We start from the raw sequence: 14,814 nt of genomic DNA, 5'->3' as shown, positions 1-14,814 counted from the left end.
AATTGATTCTGTCTTGGGCCTAGCCATACGTTTCCTCACTCTTTGTTTTTAACACACGTTTTAAGAGAATCGATTTAGCATTTGTTGTGGAGAAACCTAATTCTCACCACTAGCCCAACACTAGGTGGTCGATATCTATATATTATGGGGGGTTTAATAATTTATTATTTACTTTATCTGAGTATCTAATTTATTTTCCTTCTTCTGATAAAGGGTATCATTTCTATTTTGGCGTCTAATTAACAAGAATATGATCACTTAATTAGGCTGGGTATATCTGTCTTATTTTTTTTTTTCCCAAATTGATATATTACTTCACCGAAAAGTTATAATTACAAGCATACAACCAGAGATGACAGACCATCTTGATCGACCAAAAAAGGATCATCAGCCTCCATGAAACCACAAGAGCACTAACTCCAACTATATCCCAAACAACATAGGATAAACAGCACCAAAAAAACACCAGCAGTAGCCTACTGATAAGATGCCTATCTTTCATGAGCAAAGAAACTATCAAGCCAACGAGGATGACCTGCTGCGACATAAGATTGTGAGAAACCTAAGTTAATCACACTCTGTGCAATGAAAGAAACACATCTACCAGAATCCGCCGGCTGCACTTTCACTTCCCACTTCACAAAAGCCTGCAAATCCTTCCTGAGCTCCGAAGCTTCAAATTGCAGGGAGGGCCAAGCCCTCGGTCTCACTATAGCATCAGTCAAATCAGCAAAAGAGGATGTAAAGACCACAGCATCATATTTTAGGCTACTCATACTCTCCACCGCCCAAGAGAAAACCATTAATTTAGCCTCCCTCTCCATCGGGACCATAGGAAACGTTCGTCGGCTATGCAGGAGAACTCTACCACTGTCGTCTTTAACCATCCATGCTGCACCCACAGCCGAATTACATCTAGCCCAATCCATGTCAAATTCACAGATCACCCAACCTTTCGGAGGCGCAATGAATTGATCTCGCTTTTCCATCGACTTCACCGATTGCTGCGCCTCCAACCTAGCATCCAGCTGTTGAGCAGAGAACCAATCATCCGCCTCAGCCATCGCTTTCTTAATAATGTCCTCAGGATCCAATTGGGTTCCCTCAAATAAAAAACCATTCCTGTGTTTCCATAAATACCACAAGATCCAAGGCCAGCAACGAGTGATATTTAGGTCCAGGGTAGCATTCTTGCTTATTTTCAAGAAGAAAGCAAAATTCTCAAAAAGAGATCGCTCCATCCATCCTCTTGGAGGTGTTGGAATACAAGAATGGGCCCAAGTCTGCCTTGCCATATCACACTGGAACAGCAAATGATTAACAGATTCGCCCTCTCTCCCACATAATTGACACCTCTCATCACACTTAATACCCCGAGATAGAATGCGGTCTGCGACCGGGAGAGCATCAGACAATACCTTCCAGAGGAAGGTTTTAATCTTAGGGGAAGTGTGTACCTTCCAGCAAGCAGATTTGAGGGCATTAAGAGACGGCTGTGCGTCAGCGGTAAGCAGAAGGTCCCTGTTCTTATCTTTTGCCGCCAACCAGTAACCCGACTTCACCGAATAAGCACCAGATTTATTGAATTTCCAAATCCAAAAATCTTCTTTAGTCACTACTGGCTGATTTCTCAGCAACACTTCAATATCAGACGGGACAAAAACTTCCTCCAAAGCCTCTCTGTTCCAACATCTACCGGGGAAATTAATCAAACTCCGCACCTTAAGATTGAGGTCAAAGGTGCAATTTTTGATCCAGGGCGCTCTAGGACCATAGCCATCTCTGTCATCTTCAAACCACTTATCAATCCAGACATTAATCGAATTCCCATCACCCACCCGCTTTTGGATCCCTTTGACTAGTAAATCTCTTCCCCACAATAGACTTCTCCAACCATACGAGGGACGATTCCCTAACTTAGCTTCCAAGAAATCACAGTCAGGAAAATACCTACTCTTTAAGAGTTGAGCAAGCAAGCAATGCGGAGAGGTGAGAACTTTCCAAGCCTGCTTAGCCAAAAGTGCCTGATTGAAAGCTTCGAAATTTCTGAACCCCAAACCCCCACTATCTTTCGGCAGGCACAGCCGATCCCAAGCAATCCAGTGCAATTTTCTCTTGTGCCCATCAGAACCCCACCAGAAATCTGCCATAGCGGACACCATCTTGTCGCAGACAGTCTTAGGGATCTTATAGCAAGACATAGCATAGACAGGCAATGAAGAGGCTGATGCTTTAATCAAAATCTCTTTACCTCCTTGGGACAGATTCCTCAAATGCCACGCATTGAGCCTGGCAGAGATCCTTTCCTTCAGAAAGCCAAAACAGGCAACTTTAGAACCCTTTAGACATTCAGGCAGACCCAAATACTTGGAGGTTCCTCCTTCCTTGAAAATCCCCAAAACCTGACTTATGGCATTTTTTACATCCTGGTCAACCAATCTTCCAAAGGAGATTGCAGATTTCTGTACATTGATCACCTGACCAGTAACTTCTCCATAGGCCATTAAGATACTCTGAAGTTCAAAGGCTTGCAATACCGTAGCTTTGCACATGAATAGGCTGTCATCCGCAAATAGAAGGTGATGGATCGACGGACCATACTCTGTAAACTTCAATCCAGAGAGACGCTCCTCCTCTTCCGCTTTGTTCAGCAAGTGAGTTAACCCTTCAGTGCATAGCACAAAGAGGAAAGGTGATAGGGGATCACCCTGACGAATTCCCCTCTGCGGTTTAATCAGACCAAAAGGCTGATCATTGATTAAAACAGCAAAAGAGACAGAAGAAACACAAGCCATGACCAAACTGACCCATTTCTGATCAAAGCCTAAAGCCAGTAGGAGACCCTTCAGGTAGCACCACTCTATCCTGTCATACGCTTTGGACATGTCGGTTTTGACAACCATGAAATCCTTTTCTACCAACTGATGACCTCCCAAAGCGTGAACCGCCTCATGAGCAACACCAATATTATCACTGATGAGTCTCTCCGCCACAAAAGCTGATTGATTGATTGAGATAAGTTCCGGGAGAATGGGTTGAAGCCTGCTGACCATAATCTTCGAGATGATTTTGTAGAGAACTGAGCACAAGCTGATTGGACGGAGATCACTCATCACCTCCGGTTCTATGATTTTTGGCAACAGGCAGATGTAAGTAAAATTCCAGTCAACAGGCATCACTCCTCTACTGAAAAAATTCTGCACTTCAACACACACTTTTGGGCCTATGGTATCCCAGTATTGCTGAAAGAACAATCCATTCATGCCATCAGGACCCGGTGCGCTCGATGGATTGATACTGAAAACCGCCAGCCTTATTTCGTCCTCAGTGACCTCCGCCAGCAATCTGTCATTCATGGCCACTGTAACCCGAGGAGCCATACCTTGCAAGAGATTCAGAATGTTGGGAGGCTTCGATGACTTAAACAAAGCCGAGAAATAGTCGAGAGCCACTTGAGCTTTTGCAGCCTCAGACCATTGATAGACCCCATCGATGTCCTTTAGCTTGCTCAGGAGACGCCTCGCTCGGTTAGATTTAACAGAAGCATGAAAGAACTTGGAATTCCTATCACCATATTTGAGCCATCTTTCCCGACTTCTCTGCTGCCAATGTAACTCCTCCTCCCTGTAGGCTTTGTACAGTTCTTTTTTGATGATCTTGATGGCATGATAACACGGGTAGTTCCTAGACTCAAACCATTCCAAGCGGTGTTCCAGTAAGTGGATTCTGTCTCTCGCATTAAAGACTTTGGACTTCTTCCAGCGGCTTAAAACCCCTCTGCAATCCCGCAGTCTCTTAGCCACACTTCGGTTAGAGGAAACCCCACTCCCTGCTCTCCACGAGTTAATGATATCCTTCTTCACTCTGGGTAAGAAAAGGAACTTCTTATCATATCTGAATTGGCCTTTGTACCGCGCTTGAGAAGCTTGCAGATTGATTAAAACAGGCCGATGATCAGACCCTCGTTTGTCAAGAAATCTCTGATTAGAACCAGGGAAAATCCTGAGCCATTCCTTGTTCCCAAAAGCCCTATCGAGGCAACACTGAATCCACTTCTTCCACCTCATACCCGACCAGGTAAATCTATCACCAGAAGCCTCCAACTCGTCCATGCCGCAAGCAGCCAACATGTCAGCAAAAGGCCTAAAAGAAGCTTCCGATCTAGAAGGACCACCTAGCTTTTCACCATTATTCAGGATCTCATTAAAATCACCAACTATACACCACGGTTCCTTCCTACAAACTCCAAATCTGCTCAGTCTTTCCCAAACTATACTCTTTCCATCCTGAGCAGGCTCCCCATAAACACAAGACAGAAAAAATCTGAAGTCACCAAAAAGAACCTCCATGTCAATCAGATTCTTATCCGCATACTTAATATCCATCTTAATGGTGCTTTTCCAAAATACTGCCAAGCCACCACTAAGACCTACTGGGTCAACCGTATATACATTGTCATAACCCAACCACACCTTTAAATCTACTAGAACATCTCTGCAGTTTTTAGTCTCCATTAAGAAAATTATCTCCGGAAAGTAAAGTCGCCTAAACTCCCGCAGACGTTGAACTGTCAGGTCTTGAGTACGCCCCAGGCCCCGACAATTCCAGCTCACTATGCTCATTAAAGATTGGACGGTCCCTCCTTTGGGACCACCTTCAGGGATTTTGACCTCGCCAAGACTGGAAGTTCCCCATCTTCAGTCTCTACCTTTCTCTTCAGACCACTCATGATTTGTTTACCCGCTCCCTTGTCAGCATCCAGAACCACCAACTTCCTCTGCTTCCTTTTAGATTTTGGAGGACGGTTTCTTTTATAGACTTTCTTTAGAGTTCCGGACGAAGCAACATGTTCCGAAAAACCCGAGCTAAACACCGTAGAACCTTCAGAAAGGGGCAGAAAGTTAACCCCAAGTCTCACATCCTCGCTCCCCGAATGCGCATCCAGAGGAGGACCCAGCCTCATCGCCATTCCAGCACCAATAGCCGATGCCATTAATTTTTCAGAGTTAGGAGACACAGAGCTTCCTTTACCTCTACTCAAGCGTTCTTCTTCGTAGTTGAAGACATGTCCCTTTCCTTTGTTTAAGTCTCTTGAGATAGTAGGAGGAGCTTCCAGTCTCAGAAACATTTTCTGCATCATAGGGACTTGTTCCACTTCAGCAACAGATTTTCTGACTCTCTCTTCTCTGATAACTCTGTCTTCAGCAGTTGATAAACTCAGGTACTGCCTCATCTCATCCATCACCTCCTTAGCGATCTTCGGTCTGCCAGTAGAGAGGTTAATCCCCACTTGGTCTTCTCTAAGAACTCCAAAGAGAGGATCACCTTCACTCAGTACCACTGATCTGTGCTCAAGTTCTTTCTCTATTGCTTGACGCCGCGCCAAAGCCACCTCTTTACGCTTCTTCACTTCGAGAGGACAGATCCTCTGCTCATGATTCAATCTTTGACAGGTAAAGCAACGCTTCTGGATTCTTTCATAGTCGAACTTGATGGTCCACGATTTACCTCCTTTAGCTGTCACCACCTTCGCCGGTCTGAGGGGATTCGCCACATTAAACCTTACCTGAGCACGAATAAAAGGTTGAGACTGTGGTTTCGAGGGGTCAAAAACCAACACCTTAACTTCACCAATCATATCAGCCAACGCCATTAGCGCCTCCTCCGTATAGTAGTTTATGGGGATTTGGCTGATTTGTACCCAGAGAGGAATAAACTGAAGATAGTCATCAGGCGGTTCTTCAACCCAACGCGCAATCACAATGACCCACTCATTAAAAGTATGAACGCCTTTCTCCAGCACATCCACCAAGTCATGCTCCGAGTCAAAGAAGAACTGAAAACGTTCCTCCGAGAGAGCAACTCCCCTACACCTGCCTTCCTTTTGCCACTTCCTAGGCATCCTCCAGATTAAGGAAGACATTCTCTGACATTCTGGGTTCAGAACTCTACCCACAATGCTTAGAAGATTCTTTTCATTCGAACAGAAACCCGGTTGGTCCGGCATCTCGAAAGGTTTGTCATCCTCGTCCAAAGACAGAGCCATTAAGGCTCGATCCATAGCCACCGACATCGTAGCACCACCGTTGAGCAACAATCAACACAAACTCGTCTTAACAGAAGCTTAGATCTCAGAAAAGGGAACTGGAACTCACTGCAGATCTGATGAACACCAAACTTTAACTTGTCTTTTTGAGAATAGGTAGAATAAAAAGAAAGACAAAAGTAAAAGTGTGCGAGCTTTCCAGCGTGCTCACGTTATAGTAAATAGTATCATAACTTATATAAATCTCAAGTGGCCATTTGATATATAGCTTTAGTAGAGTTCCATTATCATATACACAACCAAAATAGAAGAAAATTAATAACACAACCAAACATATAAAAAATAGAGCAAAACTAAATGACTGACAAATCAAAATAAATTTTAAGTAATCTTGCCTCACGTAATTTTATTTTCCTCATTTTATAGTTAAACGTATAACAACCCAACGAATAATTTTACCAAACTGGTTCTTGAATTTGTTCTAGTCGTCTATTTGCCAACAAAAACTTGAAAAGTGAAGTGAAATGAAAAGATAACATGATTTGACAAAGAAGGCCATATGAAACATGATAAATTTAAGAAAAATGCAGTCCAAAAAGCACAAAACAACACGGTGAATTATTGAGAAGTCTGTCTGCAAATGCAGAACAACAGTAGAATGTTGAAAGCACCATTCAGAAAAAGACAGCCAAATAAACCTTTAATTTATAGTCACTCATCGCGGGTCTTATTATCTTCATCTACGTCCTCCTTCCTTATATGATCATGACATAACTTTGGTTTTGTAAACTTGCTTAGCCTACTAATTAAGAAAAAAAACTGTTAGCTAAACATAAAGAAGAACACGAAACTCTCCGTGTCTTCACTCTCTCTCTCACTGTGTTTTTTTACAATCAAGCTCTAATGACGAATCAGGTAAAAGAGAGGAATTTAGAGCAGACCTCTACGTGGGCAGTCGCTGTGGTTTGCTTCGTTTTACTACTCATTTCAATTGTCCTTGAACATTCCATTCACAAAATTGGAACCGTAAGTCCCTTTGATTCTTCCTAATCGTCTTTCATGATTCCATTATATGTCAAGATTCCCCTGTTTAGCGCTCTTGCTCTGTTTCTTCTTTTGTTTAGCTTTCTTTTTCTTTGTTTTTTCGACATTATTTTTTTTTTTTTTTTTATTTTTGTTGTTGAGATCGTTTTCTTGCTCATTTATGCTTTTCTTATCTCTTTGTACCCTGTTTTTTTTCTTTCTTAATTCTGCTTCCTACTCTGTTTCTGCGTTGTCACTCTGTTCCTGCTCTGCTTAATTCTTCTTCTCTTATGACTAAATATGTTCTTTGTTTGTTTTAAATGGTAGTGGTTCAAAAAGAAGCACAAGAAGGCTCTTTATGAAGCTCTTGAAAAGATCAAAGCAGGTAAAATTAATAGCAAAGAAAGAAAAAAACATCTTTTGCTACCTAACTTCACCCATTAACAAGCTTCTTACTTGCCTCTTTGGTCAATTCAGAGCTTATGCTTATGGGATTCATATCACTACTCCTAACAATCGGACAAACACCAATCTCAAATATCTGCGTCTCCCAAAGCCTCGCATCATCAATGCACCCTTGCAGCGCCGCTGATGAAGCTAGAAAATACGGCAACAAAGATACCGCTAAACCAAAAGACGATGATGAAGACAAATCCGGTCATAGAAGACTTCTCCTTGAGTTAGCCGAGTCTTACATTCATAGACGAAGTTTAGCCACCAAAGGTTATGACAAATGCGCTGAGAAGGTAACTATGAATCTCCCAGTATATCTATTTATATAAAAACCACTCTCTACTCCTCTAAAGTATGATTTGTGATTGACGGATTATCTCAGGGGAAAGTGGCTTTTGTATCTGCTTATGGTATCCACCAGCTTCATATATTCATCTTCATCCTCGCCGTGGTTCATGTTATCTACTGCATTGTTACTTATGCTCTCGGAAAGACCAAGGTAACCTTTTTTTCTTGTGAACTCTAAAGTGGCTTGAGAGTCAAGAAAGACTTGTTTGCAACAAGATTTGATTTTGGTTTTCTTGAGTATTGTAGACGAGGAGGTGGAAGCACTGGGAAAATGAGACCAAGACAATAGAATATCACTATTCCAACGGTATATATGTATATTATTACTTAAAACCTAAACAGGAAATTTGACGGTGGAATGCATTCTTGTTATTGTAGATCCTGAGAGGTTTAGGTTTGCCAGAGACACATCTTTCGGGAGAAGACATCTCAATTTCTGGAGCAAGACGAGTGTAACGCTATGGACTGTGTGTTTTTTCAGACAGTTCTTTGGATCCGTCACCAAAGTTGATTACATGGCTTTGCGGCATGGTTTCATCATGGTAGGGAACCTTATATAGTCTGATCTTTTGTTTTGTTTTATCTACTGTTTAGTATAACAAGTATTACTCTAACCCTGGAGAAAATGATCTAACCTACTCTTTTTTTTCAGGCACATTTGGCTCCAGGGAGTGAAAAGACATTCGATTTCCGCAAGTATATTCAGAAAACAGTAGAAGAAGACTTCAAAACTGTAGTCGAAATCAGGTTTGGAGCTACTTAATGACTTTCATTTTTTTTTATAATCTGAGAACAATCCAACTTGGAAGATTTGTCTGACATCTTTGCTAATGTTATGCAGTCCTATTATCTGGTTTATCGCTGTGCTATTCCTCTTGACCAACACAAACGGTAACGCTCATTGCTTACCACGCAAAATAAACACACAATATTAACGCATTAATATATGCACAAAACTAACATCGGTTATCATTTCAAACAGGATTGCATTCTTACCTCTGGTTACCATTCATTCCACTAGCCGTAAGTACAACAAAAGAAAAAAGAACTAAATATTTGCTCAGTTTTGGCCTTTTGGTTTTAAGAGAATGAATGTAAATCTTGCAGGTGATTCTAATAGTTGGAACAAAGCTTCAAGTCACTATAACCAAATTGTGTCTAAGAATCCAAGAGAAAGGTGATGTGGTGAGAGGTGCCCCTGTGGTTCAACCTGGTGATGATCTCTTCTGGTTTGGCCGCCCTCGGTTCATCCTTTTCCTTATCCACTTGGTTCTTTTCACGGTACGGTTCAATATCCTTCAACTCCTCGGTTTATACTCCCAACGGCATGATATAACAAACTTGCCTTCACTTTTGCAGAATGCATTTCAGCTTGCCTTCTTTGTGTGGAGTACGGTAAGCAAGCGATGATCCAGTTTTCACATTATTCACACAAACATAGCTATTATGGAGCCATACTAATTGTTATATCGTGAACTTTTGGTATGTTTAGTATGAATTCACCCTCAAGAATTGTTTCTATGAAAGCAATGCAGATGTGGTCATTAGAATTGTAGTTGGGTAAGCTAACATTACCTTTGACTGTTGTATACGCGGGAAAAAAAACGTATTTTAACTGACGATGTCACAAACTTGCAGAGTTGTTGTACAGATACTTTGCAGCTATGTGACTCTTCCACTCTATGCTCTTGTCACTCAGGTACTACACAATAACATTTGCATTGCAATACAGAAATTCTTTTGATATGATCTTAGTTTCTTTTCTGACACTGTGTTTGATGAAACGTTTGTAGATGGGTTCTACGATGAGGCCAACGGTGTTCAACGAAAGAGTAGCCACAGCGATAAAGACATGGCATCACACAGCAAAGAAGCACACAAAACACGGGAAACACACTGAATCAAACACACCTTACACTAGCCGTCCAACTACACCAACTCACACCTCATCTCCGATTCATATTCTTAATAACCGAAGCGTTGAGACTTTCCCGAGCTCTCCTTCTCCTAGATACTCTGATCGTCATGACCACCATCAGTTTTGGGATCCTGAGTCTCAACAACACCAAGAAGCTGGACCTTCCACACATCATTCTCTTGCGCACGAAAGCTCAGAAAAGGAACCTGTTCTTGCTTCCGTTGAACTTCCTCATATACGGACTACCAAAAGCTCAAGAGATTTTTCCTTTAAGAGGTAGATGATTCTTGATTTACATATGTTATACATTATTACATGTATTGTACGAGACCTGCACCATCTATAAAGATAGATGATTACATTCACTGGCCAAGTTTCTCGAGTTATAGAGAATTTAACAACAAATAAAGTAAAAAAACGCTGAAGATATATAAAAAAAGAATCATATGCATAATTTCTCCACCATGTGGTACTGAATTATATAAACATAAATATATCTAGATGAATACACTTTGTTTTCTTTACCGAAATTAGAAATTACAAATCTTTTTTTTTTCCTTAAAACATCCTCTCATTTAAAACAAACTAAACATGTTTAGTTCCTTGGTTGCTGCTGCTCTTCTCCATCTGAAGCCCATTCCCATACCCATACTCACCGTCCTCCACGAACCTTGACCAATACCAGTGTGACCTCCACACTTGACCCATTTCCTCAATCGGAATCCCTTTCGTCTCTGGCAAGAATATGTAGACGAAAATAGACATCACCACCACGAAGAAGGCGAACACAAGGAACAACCCAAACTTCAAATGACAAAGCATCGTCAAGAAGATCTGAGCGATTATGAAAGTGAAGATCATGTTCACGGACACTGTTATACTCTGCGCGGCCGACCTTATCTCCAACGGGAAGATCTCACTAGGTACTAACCACCCTAGCGGACCCCATGACCATGCGAAACCGGCCACATAGATGCATATAAAAGTTACAACCACTATAGCATACCACTTTGGTAGCTCACCAGGGGTCCCGTCTACCCCAAACTTGGCCCCGATGCATGCAGCAACCACAGCCTACAACCACACGAGAAAAAAAAAGAACGACATATTTTCGTTAGAGTTATGGATATATTAATGCAAATAAATTTCAAAAACCATATAAATCATAGTATATAAACGTTTGTTTCTAATAAAATTGATATCTAGACATTCATCTACGTCAAGATATACTTGTAAATCAATGTTCACACCAAATGAAAATTAATCTCTAGGCACATAAGATTAAGTATAAGTTCATCTATCATGATATTAACATTTAGAATCGATCTTTAGTCTAACTTCATATGATAAGTCCAATGTGTTTCCTTACCTGGCATATAAGCATTTGTGTACCGCCTTCAAGAAAGAGAAACCTACGTCCCCACCTGTCGACACCGTAGATCGACACAACAGTAGCGGCGACGTTGACCGAGCCAGTGACCACGGCAGACATGAGAGAAGCGTCGTTAGTGAAACCAATGGTGTTGAACAAAACAGGAGCGTAAAACATAATCACATTGATCCCGGTGAGCTGCTGAAAGAATGGAATCATAATGGCCATGGTGAGATGCGGCCGGTATTTACGGCGGAGGAGGTTAGTCCATGGGTTCTCTATCGACTGAGACTCTTTACTAGCTTCGACTAAATCGTCAAACTCTTGGCTAACGTCATCGACGCCACGGATACGTCTGAGCTTGGTTTTGGCCTCCTCGTGCATACCTCGCTCGATCATTGAATTTGGAGTGTCAGGAAGGACAAGGGAGCCGAGTGTTATGATCAGGGCAGGGACCACCGCACCGCCGAGACTGAGTCTCCATCCCCAGCCGCCTTTGATCTTGGCAAAGAAATAGTTGAGTACTTCGGCTACGAGGATTCCAATTGTGATTGAAAGCTGGAAGCCGATGTTTAGAGCTCCTCTGTATTTGTATGGAGCCATTTCGGATAGGTAAAGTGGCACAGACTGTAATTAGAAGCACGAAAACATGATTAGTCACGTGACTCACGTCATCTGAACATGGTTATTTACGTGATTAGTGCTTCTAAAGTTGAAGATTCAAATCATTGGAATCAAGAATGGCATGAAATAATACGGGGTTTAAAGAGGGTTAATTACGTCATTCTGTTTAACTACAAATAGATACGGTCCGAATATGACCTTTTGTAACTAAAGATACGTATCAAAAAGTTAAATACGATATGACATCAGAAACAATATATATTTAACTAATAAAATCATCGAAAGTAAAGAGAAAGAGACATCACGGGTTAACAAGAACAGACCATGTGCAGTTTTGGATATTCAGCCGAAAACAAATCAATCAGAAATTAAATAATTGTTATATCATATAGTATAATGTGGAAAATAATTATCGTCGTTGTAAACTGATAGTAAAAGCAAGAGAAAACTAATAATGTCAACTTGACCTAACTAGTTGATGATTATGTTCAATGAAAGTGGTTGGTCCATAACTTTTTCAAAAACCAAGGCACATTTATAGCGAAATAAATATGTTTAAAGTTCATAAAATTTTATAAAATAACACGTATTTAATTTGACTTTTTCTTACTCGTGATGTATACGTGTGAAAAGAAGAAGAAAAATTATCGCTCTTTGTGACTGACCTGATTAGCGAAACCGATACCAAAACCGAGCAAGATACGGCCGACGATGAGCATCCACACGCGCTTAGCAAAGCCATTCACGAGGGCTCCGGCGCAAAAGAGTATGCCACCAAAGAGCATCGAGAGCCTCCGTCCGAACTTCCTCGTCACGGTGGAAGCCACCAGCGACGAAATGAGCGCCGCTAAATACAGCGATGAAGTGAACAGCGTAAGGGTTGGACTATCGTATTGACAGTACTGATTTGTTGTCGCATCTTCTTGCTGTTTACGGTAAACCGACGGGAAGAAACGTCGGAGGAAAGACGGCATCGACGTCACGCCACCTGTAGTTAAAAAGAAAGTATGATCAGACAGGGTTTACATGAAACGATAGAAACATGTGGGGTTGTTTTGTAAATTTGACAAATTTGTATGTTACTGTTGACGATGCTGTATTTTTTTTTTTGTAAACTAATGATGCTGTAATTTTGAATCATGTGGTATTATTGTATTAATGAATGAAGAGAAACACAAGATGCGATATATTGTTAATATTTCTCTATGGAATAACCATCAATAATTTCAAACTTGGTGGTGTTGAGAACTTGAGACTACATAGGTATACGTGGTGTGGAAATGTAAAAGCTGAGAAATAATTAGAGAACTTACCAGAGATTCCGATATCGTATCCAAAGATGAGACCACCCATGGCAGCGACGACGCAAGTGAAGAGAACAAAGGGAGTGAGTCTGCCGGGATAAGCCTTTTGGCCATCTCCGACTACGAATCCACCGCCAGCCATTTTCTAAAGAGATCTGTACAGTAATTAATTATCTTTTATGACCTCTTTTTGCTAAGATGTTTTTCTTTCTTTCTTTGCAAACAAAAGTGGAGTGGACGTGTTGATGGAGAGATCAGAGATTACTTATTAGAGTTATATATATAGACAGTGGGGAAGAGAAGGGGGGGAAGTGGTTGAGCTGTCTCTCCGTATTTTATTAGCTGTGAATCCATAATAATTTTGATTTTTCCTCACAAATAATGTTTTACTAATTATCCACATCATATGATAATGCAATAATGTCTCTCTGTTTCATGACTTCGAGCAATTTGGTGACCGCTATGTGTGTGAACATGTTATTAACTGCATGCGTCATGTATATATTGACTTCAAGAGCATGTAGACTTTTCACAAACGTTAGTAGCTTGGTAGTCATATTTATGATAGGATATTTTCTTATACTAATGGCTTAGTGAATAGTGAACTAGAATAATGATACCGTTTCAGAATTGGTTTCAGTAAATTTGAATATTCATAGTGAGAAGGAACTATCTAAATTTGAAGGAACTATCAGAAGAAATTTAATACAGCCAAAAAACTGACAAATCAATCTGGTAAAAGAAAAGTGGGTTGGCCACATCTAAATTATGCAATGCGCATGTGTGAATAACATCGTCTGACAGTCAAAGTGTAAAATCAAATGCAATTCTGACTTTTTAAGACCCACTTGATGGTTCAACGGCTCTAAATTCACTTGATGGTCTTTTTTACATCCCTGTGGCCTGTGGGTAAGACGTGTGGATAAATATTTAGATTGCGAGTAAAAACATTTATATACCTATGACGCAGGACAAGCATAATACTGAACCGTCCATATCCAAGTTTTTGTGTAACAAATCCACCATAGTACTCTGAGCTATTGTTATCTACAGTACTTTGTACCCATATTTTGACTAATACTAGTTTCATACGTGCTAATATTCGTGGAAATATTCACTATCAAATTCTTTGACAAAAAAAAATATTCACTATCAAATTTTCCTTTTAGACAAATACTTTTAAACCAGATAACCCTAACGTTAATAAATTGTGTATCACAAGCTATCATAGTACATTAAACTTTACCCAAAAGAAGACTTTAGGTCGGTGGAATGGTGGCAAATTAATCGCACACGTCATATACTAATCAGCAAGGATCATATTTCATTCGACGGTCCAACTAATTTTCTTTATCTATTGGATAACATTAAATTTGTTTTGGATAATGTTCTTAGAATTAATTTGTTCATGTGATGCAACATGGTATTTTTCTCATAACGTGACTTCAAAATTTTCTTTACAGATATAAAGTTCGAATTCACAAATAGTTATCGTTTTCAACAACTAAATAATCTGGGTTTTTCAAGAAACAGCACAACAATAAGCATTACTTACATTACGTGGCATGCTTATCCATATGTTTTATTTGAAAGTTCTTTCTAACGTTCACATATACAAATCCGTGACGTAAAGTGGGATCTTGTTTGACGCGGGAGAGCAAATTTGGAGAAAAGAAGTAAAGGGGGAATAAAGTGATTATTTTAAAACAAAAGGGAGTTAAAGGTA

General features: G+C 40.5%; 3 protein-coding genes across 4 annotated transcripts; 1 reads left to right on the top strand and 2 right to left on the bottom strand.

Annotated features, from left to right (window-relative positions):
• Positions 1-4,621: 4,621 nt before the first annotated feature.
• On the bottom strand, positions 4,622-6,073 carry LOC130505671 (uncharacterized). The gene has a single exon (XM_057000274.1). It carries the CDS (start codon positions 6,071-6,073, stop codon positions 4,622-4,624), a length of 1,452 nt encoding a protein of 483 aa, XP_056856254.1.
• Positions 6,074-6,603: 530 nt separating this feature from the next.
• Positions 6,604-10,153, top strand: LOC108860862 (MLO-like protein 2). Of its 2 annotated transcripts, XM_057000276.1 has the most exons (14): positions 6,635-7,072; positions 7,397-7,454; positions 7,547-7,815; positions 7,905-8,021; positions 8,117-8,177; positions 8,249-8,412; positions 8,523-8,617; positions 8,712-8,761; positions 8,853-8,893; positions 8,978-9,151; positions 9,230-9,265; positions 9,363-9,430; positions 9,509-9,569; positions 9,664-10,153. In XM_057000276.1, the coding sequence occupies exons 1-14, from the start codon at positions 6,950-6,952 to the stop codon at positions 10,066-10,068; spliced, it is 1,722 nt and encodes a 573-aa protein (XP_056856256.1). In that variant the 5' UTR covers positions 6,635-6,949; the 3' UTR covers positions 10,069-10,153. The 2 variants fall into 2 exon arrangements, with proteins under 2 accessions (XP_056856255.1, XP_056856256.1); XM_057000275.1 differs by having other exon boundaries at positions 6,604-7,072; positions 8,978-9,265.
• An 82-nt stretch (positions 10,154-10,235) lies between these two features.
• LOC130505672 (sugar transport protein 1-like) lies at positions 10,236-13,350 on the bottom strand. Its single transcript, XM_057000277.1, has 4 exons — positions 13,098-13,350; positions 12,450-12,772; positions 11,158-11,787; positions 10,236-10,862 (listed from the first exon to the last, which is right to left on the bottom strand). The coding sequence occupies exons 1-4, from the start codon at positions 13,228-13,230 to the stop codon at positions 10,374-10,376; spliced, it is 1,575 nt and encodes a 524-aa protein (XP_056856257.1). The 5' UTR covers positions 13,231-13,350; the 3' UTR covers positions 10,236-10,373.
• Between the last annotated feature and the right edge of the window lie 1,464 nt (positions 13,351-14,814).

This window comes from Raphanus sativus, unplaced genomic scaffold (assembly GCF_000801105.2).
Source record: "Raphanus sativus cultivar WK10039 unplaced genomic scaffold, ASM80110v3 Scaffold2485, whole genome shotgun sequence".
In the NCBI taxonomy this organism is placed as follows: domain Eukaryota; kingdom Viridiplantae; phylum Streptophyta; class Magnoliopsida; order Brassicales; family Brassicaceae; genus Raphanus; species Raphanus sativus.
Note: the sequence above shows the minus strand (reverse complement) of the source record. Positions and strands in the feature narration are given on the sequence as shown.

Bases quoted from the DNA above. Each gene is read 5' to 3' on its own strand.
- LOC130505672 (XM_057000277.1), bottom strand. From the start codon at position 13,230: ATGGCTGGCGGTGGATTCGTAGTCGGAGATGGCCAAAAGGCTTATCCC. The intron at 12,773-13,097 runs GTAAGTTCTCTA...TTTTAACTACAG, and splicing joins ATACGATATCGGAATCTCTG to GTGGCGTGACGTCGATGCCG. The intron at 11,788-12,449 runs GTCAGTCACAAA...TTCTAATTACAG, and splicing joins GTATCGGTTTCGCTAATCAG to TCTGTGCCACTTTACCTATC.
- LOC108860862 (XM_057000275.1), top strand. From the start codon at position 6,950: ATGACGAATCAGGTAAAAGAGAGGAATTTAGAGCAGACCTCTACGTGG. The intron at 7,816-7,904 runs GTAACTATGAAT...GGATTATCTCAG, and splicing joins ATGACAAATGCGCTGAGAAG to GGGAAAGTGGCTTTTGTATC. The intron at 8,413-8,522 runs GTAGGGAACCTT...CTTTTTTTTCAG, and splicing joins TGCGGCATGGTTTCATCATG to GCACATTTGGCTCCAGGGAG.
- LOC130505671 (XM_057000274.1), bottom strand. From the start codon at position 6,073: ATGTCGGTGGCTATGGATCGAGCCTTAATGGCTCTGTCTTTGGACGAG.